Here is a 12,611-nt window from a genome sequence, read left to right as displayed (position 1 = left end):
ACGAAGCACGACCAATTTCTTTTCTTTCAAATATTTTGTCCTCAAAATTTAATATTCTGGGCAATGTTATGTGTGATTCTGAACAAGATTTGTATGTATTAACTAGATGGTTACTGCGAACGCCAAGCACGAGCAGAAATTGTTATTATCTGTTCTAGCATTATCAAAAAGGGACCTGTTAAGGACTGCTACCCACGAAGACAGTATGTATTTCAATAATGCGAGCGCGAAGCGTTAGCAAATTTTTTGACATTCCGGCCTAAAAAAAATTGTCATTCTAAGCACTTTAAATTGTATTAATAAATGGGATAGATATGTAACTAAACAATTGATGCGAGGCAAGAGGAAGAAAATCGAGATTTTACACCTAAAAGTGGGACAGTCTATTCATATTTTGTTAATCATGAATAGGATATTAATAATGCGATCTTGAAGCGTGAGCAGAAAATTATTGATATTCTGATGTGAAACTGGATAATTTAAGTGCACTTTAAATAAAGAGCATGTAGGCTATTGCCCATGTTTTAGATTTAGACCTAAAATCTGGGAATTCTGAATACATTTGTTTAATGGAACATTATGGAATACACACAGACAATAGGAACTTGGCAAATCAAAAAATGTGACCACGCAGCGTGCTGATATATGTAGACCATAACAGAGCACTTAAATTTGTAAATGAAAAAAAATAATGAAAGCTTGATGTTCGAGCTAAAATATGTTTTGTATATTGACTTTACTATTTACTCAAAACGTGCCAAAGTCTTTGTATTTAAATAAAAAAAATCCTAACCACGCTACCATTGATTCGAACTTGAGGTCATATTCGTCATATCTTGCAGCAATTTCAGAGTAAAGTATTCAGAAATTGAAGTGGTATGTAAAAACACTGGTCCATGGATTATTTTCGGCTAACTAGCTTTTGATATAAAATACCACTTAGTGACACTTAGTCCAATTAGACCTAATGATATATAGACTAAATGGCTATTGGACCAACTGGTATATTAGATGAAATGGTGAGTGGACGAAATGGCAGTTTATGTGGATAATGGATGAACTGATTGTAGACCAAGTGATACGAGTTCGTAACTGGACGAATTGGCATTAGACCATTGAAAATAGCTACATGTATATATGGTGACATGTACATGATGATATAAAGTGAAGTGCAAAATAAATAATGAAAATCTGAGGAAAAACCCCTGAAGTTTACCATGTAGACAAGGCTACACAAACACATGCTTTAGAACAGTTTTGATGTGCCATTTTTGCTCTACTATGCATTTTTTTTGGTATTTTGCTTTGATTTTCACTGAACTTTTCATGAAATTCTTATGTCTTGTTGAATTTGGGATTTGTTTTTGTATCCCATATTGTGTTAAACTGTAGACCCTGCAGTCACTGTCTGATCATTCAAAAATGCAGGTGATTAGAAACAAAAGAATGCCTGGCTCAGTAGTTTGGAATGACAAACAAAAAATCTTAAAAAAGGTTATTATGCAAGTTTACAAAATATTCTTCAGGTAGGGGGGACATTTGGGATAAAATGGGCTAAGAAAAGAGAGTAAAAAATGGATATTGTTCAATATGTGTCTAATGAAGAAAACAAAGCTTTACTTTGGACTTCTGTGTTACATGAGCTTACAGATGAGTCACATGTAAGTTTGAATAATTATTTCCACTATTTTCTGACATATTTATTGTTATTTTGTTTAGATACTGACTTAAGCAGCACTAAAGATGGGAACAGCAAGAGAAAGAGCTTCTTCAGTCAGCCACAGGGCACTCTTGAATACAGGGTTAGTAATCATATTATTTCTTCACCCCCATCCCAATTTTTCAAAACTATGCCTAAATATGTTTTGCTCACTGTTCAAACTTACATAAACCTCAGATTTCAGATGTAGATATTTTTATGATCATGTTTATATTTTATCACCTGTATCTGACTATCTGTACACAGGCATTTTGAAGGAAACATCTTCACTCATAATCACTTCTCAGTGTCATTATGATCTTACCATCAGTCATCACTCACTGACATTTTTATGTTAAAGGTCAAATTAAGTACTTTTCTCAAAGTTTTTATTTATTCTTCTTGATCCTTTTTTGTGTAATGCCATAGTTTCAAGAGATTTCTTTGGGTTTAACTGACAACTGTATGTTCCAATGATGTTGTTGAAGATGGTTATGGTGGTAATGGTCACGATGTAGATTATGTTGATTGAGATGATCTATCTATATCTATCCATCCATCCATCCATCTATCTGTGTCTGTCTGTCTGTCCATCTGTCCATCCATCCATCCATCTAACTATCTTTCTACATCAATCTATCTATCTCTTTCTATCTATATGAACATGTATCTAAAAGGACAAGTCCACCCCAACAAAAACTTGATTTGAATAAAAAGAGAAAATTCATTTTGTGCTACTGGCAAGGAGGTCTTAATCGTCAAATTCGTAACAATTAAAATATTGTATAATTCAAACAATAAAAAGAAAAGAAATAGTGAGTGAGTGACATCATCGACTCTCTCATTTGGGTGTAACTGGCTCGTTCATATAACTTATTTGTTAAAATGTCATGACTTTCTTTCTTATTTTACATCCAATTTTGATGAAGATTTCAGCATTGTGCTTGTCTGATTTTTCTCTAATGATTCAAATCAATATTTTTCTGAGGTAGACTTGACCTTTAATGCATTTGTCTTCATCTATCATCATGATAATACTTCCTAATAAAAAAAAATGATTTTCATGTTTCTTCCCCTTTATTCTCATGCTTCTTGTCACTTTGGTTTCGTTATATTTCATCATTAAACAAAATGTTCTCCAAGAACAGGAACAAATTTGTATGTAAAGCAAAATATATGAAAACCTGAGAAAAGGAATGATAAAAGATAAATATTTTATAGGAAAGAAATATGATTCCATAATATTAATTCTCCTTACCGCTACATCATATTCCCTATTCACTGCCTCTGTGGTTCCCCTCTAGTGACATGAACTTTAACAGCGTAGCAACGCACCCCTGTGCCGTCACCGCTTGCAATCTACATGATTCGTTTGTACACATGCATAATATATCAGATTGCACTGTGCTGCTAATTCATTAGTGTGGGGTACATATAGTGCCCTAGCTGTTTGCAATCAATCATTTCTAGGGGCTAAACTGGATTATATCCAAATTTTTAATTGCTTTAATTTACTTACACAGACTACCTTTGGTTGGACAGTTTCTTATTCACTTTATTGATGATTTATAGGCTACATTGTTATTGTGATATGGAATGTTCACATTTCAACCAACGTTTATGGCAGTGCAACTATGATTTTTTAAATGTCTAAATAGAAGCTGGTACATGTATATCAAAATTATTTTGTATGCGATCATTACATAAATGTTCCTTTTATAAATCATCAAGGAACTCCCAGTTATCACTATTCTCTGACACTTGGCTATTCTCTGACTCTTTTGGGTATTGAAGTAGAAAGTTGTCATGTTTTTGTGTGTGAAAAATCTTTGAATTTTATGTGAATGAAATATAAATACAACCCACCTTCACCTCCACCACTTATAGCCCATCCCCTCTTAATATAGTTGCACTTTGTATCCTATAGAAAAAACACTATATAAATCCAGCTATCATTATGATCATATGAAATATTTTGGTATATTGATACATGTATATGCTGACGTACATATTTGATTGTACATATACGCAGATGTGTATTTTCATTGAAGCACGTCATGAATAGAGTTCTACATGTTTTTAGCTTGAAGATGCTTGTGTTATGCATAGCCAGGGACAGTAGCTTGCATGAGACAGAAATGAACTTGAAGTTGTGATTGCGTGAATACAGAGATGCGTGTAGCTAGTGAGTGTATTAGACCATAGTGACAGACAGATGCTTATTCCATTACACTACAGTTGGATAGATGTTGGCTCGCTTCTTCTGAGATTGAGAGGGAAAGAGATGGAGAGAGAGTGGGAGTGAAAGGTGAAACAAGAATGAGAGGGAGAGAGAATAAAAAATGAGATTGAGAATGGGACTCCAGATTAAAGAGAAGCAGTGAAAGAAAGAGATGACAGAAGATGCAATGAAGGTGTAAAGGAGATATTCAGGATGGGGTTGAGAAAATAAACAAGAAAGGATAAAGAGTTGTTAGGAAACACTGACTACAACACATATATGTAGCTACGGGGAAAGGAGGTCATGTAAACCAACTTCAAGAAATGACTTCTTCTATAATAAAGGAAACTGAGTTTTTAAAGGAAAAAATATTTTTTTATATTTAAATTTGCTGATACATGTAGCTCTATTTATGGTGTAAAACCTACATCCAGGTCATGTAGGTGTATGTACATGTAGGCATGATGTACATGTAGGCATACATGTATGCTACATTGTAGACCTTCTGACTCATGAATCAGTCAGTTTACTCATGATTAAAAATAATTTGAATGAAAGTATGAGCAGTACAGTATACATGCACATGCGTACTTAGGGCTTTAAGGCAGTATCACAATGAACCCTTGGAAATTCAAAATTAATTTCTTTTCTCTATATTTGACATTTTTCAGGTGATGGCACGAGACACTTTGGACAGTATCGCCCTTTCATTTGATACCTCACCCTCTCTACTTATGAGACTCAATCATCGTACAAGTAGGATGATATTCCCTGGTCAGGTGGGTATTCTATTTCTTTCTTCTCCCTCTTCCTCTTTCTCTCCCTCTCCTACTCACATTTTCCTTTTCCCACTTTTCTTTTCCCAGATTCAGTCATTCTCCATAACATCTTTGGCATGGTTTATCTTGTTCTCTTATACCATGTTTACACATTGACTTGGCTCGGGGGTTGAACACGAGAGCCGTGCTCAACACGGCAATTTTATGCTGTGTAAACGCGATCAGAGTGATCCGCGAGCCGTGTCGAACACGGCTTTATCGATCCTACAAAATCGAAGGTTTCAACCCGCGACCCGAGTCAGACTCGGCAATTTTTTCGTGTGTAAACAGAAAGCCGTGTCGAACTCTCTTGACCTAGGTCACTGCACGCGCTTTCACTTTTGGCATTGTTGTTGTTCGCACGGACAAGATTCGATTCCGGCGGTGAATTTCCTGCCTTTAATTTGCGACGTCATAATTCTTCTTCCGTTCGAGATCCGCGAGCCGTGTTGAACTCGCCTTTTCATATGTACGTATGAACGCGATCTCTGATCCCTTCTTCGCAGTCTTCAACCCGGCTCGCGGATTCAACAACGCGAGCCGAGTCAGTGTGTAAACACGGTATTACTTGTCCACTTCTTTATCCTCCATTCTCCTTCTTCCCCTCATCCTGCAACTCAAAGCACATCCCTTCTCACCTTTGCTGTTAATACTCTTTCTGTATTCTTATCAGTAATGATATTACTATTATTCTCATCTCCCTAGCGTTTCATTTTCTTATGCACCCAGGCCTCTTTAAATCCATTCAGTGACCTGACGCCCATAGGAGAACAACGATGGATTGAAATTCAAATTGTTTCAGCCTATAAATTGAAATGCAAGCATGAATTTTTATTTGTATCATTAATACAACTCTTTTTGAAGCTGGTCCCCAGACTCCATGTAGGTACAACTCATGTAGCATGGAAAAATTTTCCCATCTTGTAGGCCTTTTCTGCACAATCCTTTCCATTCTTCTGTTTTTATTTTTGTATCATCTACATCTCCCACCCTTTAGATGCAAGTCGTTTTGCTATTTTTCACCTGGTAAACTTACAATATTATTTTAAATGTTGGATTTTTTTTTTCAAAAGCTCTATCTTCTACACTGTTGCTTTTTTTTTGTAAGTGCGTACATAGTTCCCAAGAATGTGTATAACATCTTCATTTATTTGACTGTAGGATAAAAGAACTCTGTTGATTAATGCATTTCTCACAGGCATAAGTGTCATAGCGGAGATTGAACCATGGACTTTCATGTGTCTAGCTAGGTGCCTGAGACCACTCAATCATGGCACTTCCACAAGGTCACTGTAGATCAAGTTTCCAATCCTGATTCATATATTCTCAGAATATTGGTTAATAGCCTGTCCCCATGAACCGTATTTGATCTTGTGTACAACTTCAATATCTAGTTCGCATAGAGCCAAATTTACAGTACATGCATTTGTACATACATATAGTACAAAGTCGCTGGCTCTCAGTGATCAGCTCCACCATTGCTCCTTATTTTCGATAGTTATTCTTGGGGAGTTTACTACTGGTTGTAATTTGTTCTCACTGGATCTAAATGACTATGATTTTTATAGGGTCTACATTTTTACATATTTATACATAGAGGGTATGATTTTCTGACAGATAACTGTCCTCGGTGTGGTGTAACTAGGCCTTCAATATCGAAACGAAACATTGGTTACCATTGTCAATGAACACACTTTTTCTCACTGGCATTGATGACCTTGGAAAGGCTGACCTAAATCAGTTTCCAATCAATATCCCGAAAAGCCTATTGCACAATCTGATATTTCAAATGGACACACTCTTTAGCAGGGTGGATATTGATCCAGCAAGATGGACAGTGAGAGACAGAGAATGATTGGGATGATGATGGTGGAAGGACCAAGTATTGGTAGGGGTTGCAGCTCCGTGAACATGTATACATTATACATCCATTATACAAGAATGAGAATATATTACCATGAGAACTCTTAAAGGTCAAGTCCACCTCAGAAAAATGTTGATTTGAATCAATAGAGAAAAATCAGACGAGCACAATGCTGAAAATTTCATCAAAATCGGATGTAAAATAAGAAAGTTATGACATTTCAAAGTTTCGCTTATTTTTAACAAAGTATTTATATGAACGAGCCAGTTACGTCCAAATGAGAGAGTTGATGATGTCACTCACTCACTATTTCTTTTGTTTTTTTATCGTTTGAATTATACAATATTTCAATTTTTACGAATTTGACGATTAGGACCTCCTTGCCAGTAGCACAAAATGTTAAAATAATGGAATTCCACGTGTTCAGGGAGGAATGAAACTTCATTTCACATGACAATGACGAGAAAATAAAAATATTTCATATTTCAAACAATAAAAAAAACAAAAGAAATAGTGAGTGAATGAATTACATCATCGACTCTCTCATTTGGATGTAGCTGGCTCGTTCATTTAACTGTTTTTGTGAAATGAAGCGAAAATTTGAATTCTTATTTTACATCCGATTTTGATATTATTTTCAGTGTTATGCTTGTTGAATTTTTCTCTTCTTATTCAAATCAAGTTTATGTTGGGGTGGACTTGTCCGTTAATTGTATGATAACAGTAGATTGGGAGGTCTTAAAGGGGAATCCAGCCTGGCCATAGAATGTTGTGTTGGGAAGGAGAATAAATTAAACAGAATGGTGAAAGTTTGAAAAAAATCGGTCAAGCAATAAGAAAGTTATAGCTGCTTTAAAATTGCAATCACTAATAGTATGTAGATTTCAAATGGCAACTGGGTAAGTAAATTATGACAAGGGGCAAGGACAACTTTCCCATAGCCATGTACTTTATTATCAGGGATTTGTGGTTTTCTCCTAAATACCCGTTCCCCTGGGGCAGTAATCTAAATATAACCCAGGTAGTATATTGTTTAATTGTCCTCATGAAAGAAAAATATACTTTGAAATAAAACTTTGGGAAAAATGAAATTTTAGCCATAATATGTATTGGAGTGCATGGAAGAGTAGTCCTTGCCTTACATCACTATGACATCCCATATGCGACCAATTTGAAGTCTCCATGAGTATAGTGATTACCAATATTTACAACTTTTAAAAATTCATAACTTTCTTGTCGTTTGTCCAAACTGTTCAAACTTTCACCTATCAACTTGTCTGATTTTCTTTTTCTCATAAAACAAGTTTTTATTTGGGTTGGATTCCCCTTAAGTCTCTTCTTGATATGATTTTTAAGTAATTTCACCCTTTGGAAGTGTAACATTTATTTTTTATTTTTGGCAAAAAAGTGTGAGCAAAATCAAATACACTGTATACTATGGGAGGAGGTAGAATTAATGTAAAGACTTTACATTTAAGTGATTTGGAGGTACATGATATATTGGCAAATACACTGTATATAGGCCTGTTGCAAAAGTATGAGCATTTGCTTGTCCATTATTAAATCGCCCCCTAACATAATTTCTACTCCTAGATATTAATTATTGACTTCTTTATTGCTTTGGTTCTTAATACTGGTCCTGAGAATTAATCACATTGATCATAATAATTTCAGAGGTGTAGTGATATTAACAAAATTCAACTTTTGGTTTTTGTTCTAACTATATAATTTGATCAAGCAGTTTGATTGAATACAAGAACTATGAACATAAGTAGTTTTGTTTGCCTATTTCCTGTACAGTATTGTAGGTGTTCATTTGCGGTTTCATTGCATCATTGTGAGCAATGTTCATCATGTACAAAAAAAACCTTTGTATTGTCATTGACCTAGTAGGCTTACATGTACATATCTATTGCACCATCCAAGTGTTCCCTTGTATAGGGGATTCCCCAATTTAGACCATGTGCTCTGAGGCATGAAATAGTTCAAGTAAAGGACTATATAGGGAGGAGTACCACAGGTCTTGGATGCATTGCTTTGTTCCTAATTCAGAGCTACTCTTTCAAGGACCATCCTTGCTAATGTCGCTGTCAGTGCTTCCATCTTGCTCATGGATCGTTTCAGATTTGTTCAATGTTTGATGCTTGCACTTGAGGCTCTATGACTGCATGTGTATCCCTTTGACTGCTGAACTCATAAGATCTTGGTTTGGTAGCCAGGTGTCTGCGAGGATCTATGTATGTGGTTCAAAGGTCATGTAAAACGATATGTCTGAATTTCTATTTCGGTTCAACCACCAAGGAGATCCATGAATGTCAAAGTGGCCTCAATATTGATTGACTGCAGAGTTTACTCTATCCTGCATCTTGAAGCAGCAGTTAAAGAAGAACTTGAGAAATTCTGGAAAAAGAAATATTTGTTACAGAAAACTACCTGTATCATTGCTTTGTCTGATGCTGAATTGGATTTTCCCTCATTCTGATGACATTTTCCCATACCATACTTAAAAATTGTTTGCCTGTGTTGCAAGTGGATGTGGTGAAAAGAGATTAGCCGATAGTGTCTGCTTATGTGCATGAGCAATTGTAGACCAACGACTGAGGGCACTGTAGAGATACATTAATACTGGCTAATCGTGAATCAAGGTGTTCAACTCCAAAATGGATCTCAGCATTGAAGCAACCTACTTGGAAAATTACATTTTGAATTTCCATCACAATGGGCATATTTCAAAGACTATTTTCATGAATGCCATTAATGAAATAGTATGTTCATCAAGTTTTCTATTTTTTTATTCTCATTTCAAATATTATTGATTGCATAAAACTGTGAAAAATAAGAGTGAAGAGGAGGAACATTTGAAAAATATTTGCCACTTTTTTATCTATATGAACCAATGAATCATTGAATTCTACATGTTCGGGGGGGGGGTGCCATTTTTTTTAGAACTTTGGGCAGATAAATGCAAGTAGAGTAACAGTTATACCAGGATTTAGGAAGTACAGAAGGATGTTTTTTTTGTTATGTAAGAGCTGGGTTACTTGGAATACATGTATCGTGATGTAAAGGATATAGTTGATTAAAATCCAACAGTGACAGGACATTGTTTCATTTTGGAATTTCAATCATTTCGTTCTCTGTTTTATGGAAGTTTTAAATTGCACCAATAGAAATGTTTCAGGACAAGATATTTTAGGAATCGAATGGGTGTGGAATTGTGAATTCATCTTGACCAAAATTTTCTCACAATGTGTTCATACTAATTGATCTTTTTTACAAATCAATGAATGATGATTTACCCGGTATAGTACTCACACGCACACACTAAAAATCATCCAAGATACAACATTGCAATAAAAAGTACCAGTAAGAATCTTTTCATCAACGATCAGAACCATATTAACAGTACAGTGATGAGACATTGTATTTTAAATATGAATGAAAGTGATAAATATATCCATCAGTGATGATTCTATGGGTATTAATCAAGTCGGTGTCCTTTTGGTATTAGAGTGAATAATGGAGATATATATGTATTTGATTTATGCCAGTTATTATGCGCCGCAAATATTCCACGTAGGTAAGCGTGTACTGGTATTCTGTAGAAATCAGCTCAGAATATTTTTTTATGAAGAAGCGTGTGAATAGTTTGGTAATTCAAAGGCCACTTTTTCCCTAGTAGCAAATTAAACTTGAATTATTGAATGAAGAAAAATCAGACAAATCTGAATGAAATTAAAGTTGGATAGAATTTGTAATTGTGAGTGTTACATTTTAATGATTTGCTATCTTTTCTTCAAACAGTATTACATGTGCAAATGAGAGAACTGTTGACAATTTGTTACACACTCACTATTCCCATTTCTTGCTTATGGTCTGACTTCTCATTGTGTGCAAGTGCTTAACTATTAATTCAAAATCACAGATGGTCTCAGTTTGCACATGTTTTTTTTTAGTTTTATATAAAAAATTAAAGTATGATCAGTTTGTATCATTAACAGACTCTGTTTCATTGTATTTTATGTGTGAAATACTAATTCTGTGTTGTGTTATATCTCATTTCCTGTATAGGTCCTATACGTCCCTGACCCTGATGCGGAAGTACCACTGAGTCCAGTCTTACATTCACCAACATCTCCTACTGTCATGAATGCAGATCAACCACCAAAGACAGTGGTAAATATCATTTGTCAATAGTTGTACTCTTCACACCTTTATCTCTTTCCTCTATCACCCCTCCCCCCCCCCAAAAAAAAGGACAATAACCTGAAAGAAAGCATAAATTTTAATGGTTTTACCGAGCATCTGTATCTCCAGAAACCTTTGTGGCAAAATTTTATCAGCCCAAGTTTGTAAATATTGTTTGTAAATATATTTTTTTTTTTGTTTTTTGGCCTGTATGTTTATTTGAATTAATTCTTGGAGCTTGTGATGATTGATGATTGTGTGTGTTCAATAATAACATAAAAATTACCCCATAGGCCCCCTGGACCGTTGCAGAATGATTAACAAATCAACTGATTTTCAACCAAACCAAGGAAATATGTGCATTAGGGACAAGCGCTTTCCTTTTTGTCTCACCTGCGAAGCAAAGTGAGACTATAGGCGCCGCTTTTTATTCCGACGGCGGCGGCGGCGGCGGCGGCGGCGGCGTCAACATCAAATCTTAACCTGAGGTTAAGTTTTTGAAATGACATCATAACTTCGAAAGTATATGGACCTAGTTAATAAAACTTGGCCATAAGGTTAATCAAGTATTACTGAACATCCTATTAGAGTTTCATGTCACATGACCAAGGTCAAAGGTCATTTAGGGTCAATGAACTTAGACCATGTGGAGGAATCAACATCGAAATCTTAACCTGAGGTTAAGTTTTTGAAATGTCATCATAACTTAGAAAATATATGGACCTAGTTCATGAAACTTGGACATAAGATAATCAAGTATCACTGAACATCCTGCATGAGTTTCACGTCACATGACCAAGGTCAAAGGTCATTTAGGGTCAATGAACTTTGGCCAAATTGGGGATATCTGTTGAATTCCCATCATAACTTTGAAAGTTTATGGATCTGATTCATGAAACTTGGACATAATAGTAATCAAGCATCACTGAACATTTTGTGCAAGTTTCAGGTCACATGATCAAGGTCAAAGGTCATTTAGGGTCAATGAACTTTGGCCAAATTGAGGATATCTGTTGAATTCCCATCATAACTTTGAAAGTTTATGGATCTGATTCATGAAACTTGGACATAATAGTAATCAAGCATCACTGAACATTTTGTGCAAGTTTCAGGTCTCATGATTAAGGTCAAAGGTCATTTAGGGTCAATGAACTTTGGCCGAATCGGGGTGTCTGTTGAATTACCATCATAACTTTGAAAGTTTATTGGTCTAGTTCATTAAACTTGGACATTAGAGTAATCAAGTATCACTGAACATCCTGTGCGTGTTTCAGGTCACATGTCCAAGGTCAAAGGTCAATGAACTTTAGCCGAATTGGGTGTATCTGTTGAATTACCATCATAACTTTGAAAGTTTATGGATCTGATTCATGAAACTTGTACATAAGAGTAATCAAGTATCACTGAACATCCTGTTCCAGTTTCAGGTCACATGATCAAGGTCAAAGGTCATGTAAGGTCAATGAACTTTGGCCATGTTGGGTTTTTTTTGTTGAATAACCATCATATCTCTGTAAGTTTATTGTCTAGTTCATAAAAAGAGGACATAAAGTAACCATGTATCACTGAACATCTTGTCGAGTTAGAGTAGTATGCAAAGTCAGCACTGCTGCTATATTGAACCGCGTGATGCAGGTGGAACGGCCAGAGGCATTCCCTTGTTTTTTTATTCGACCCTGAACAGTGCACCACTAATCATGTTTGTGTGCTGTGTTTTGTAGAATATAGTTTTCAATCATACATGTTGCGGTTTGAATTTGAAAATCAACATTTAACATACCCTAATATTGATACTAACTTGTACTGATGGAGAGCCACCAT

General features: G+C 35.4%; 1 protein-coding gene across 1 annotated transcript in view; it reads left to right on the top strand.

Annotated features, from left to right (window-relative positions):
• The window catches only part of LOC121422833 (nuclear receptor coactivator 7-like), a 54,428-nt gene that overhangs the window by 21,563 nt on the left and 20,254 nt on the right, over positions 1 to 12,611 (top strand). Inside the window, 3 exon segments of the mRNA XM_041618047.1 lie at positions 1,720 to 1,802; positions 4,592 to 4,699; positions 10,674 to 10,778. Of these exon segments, the coding sequence (XP_041473981.1) occupies positions 1,720 to 1,802; positions 4,592 to 4,699; positions 10,674 to 10,778 (296 nt within the window).

This window comes from Lytechinus variegatus, chromosome 1 (genome assembly GCF_018143015.1).
Source record: "Lytechinus variegatus isolate NC3 chromosome 1, Lvar_3.0, whole genome shotgun sequence".
Taxonomy (NCBI): domain Eukaryota; kingdom Metazoa; phylum Echinodermata; class Echinoidea; order Temnopleuroida; family Toxopneustidae; genus Lytechinus; species Lytechinus variegatus.
Note: the sequence above shows the minus strand (reverse complement) of the source record. Positions and strands in the feature narration are given on the sequence as shown.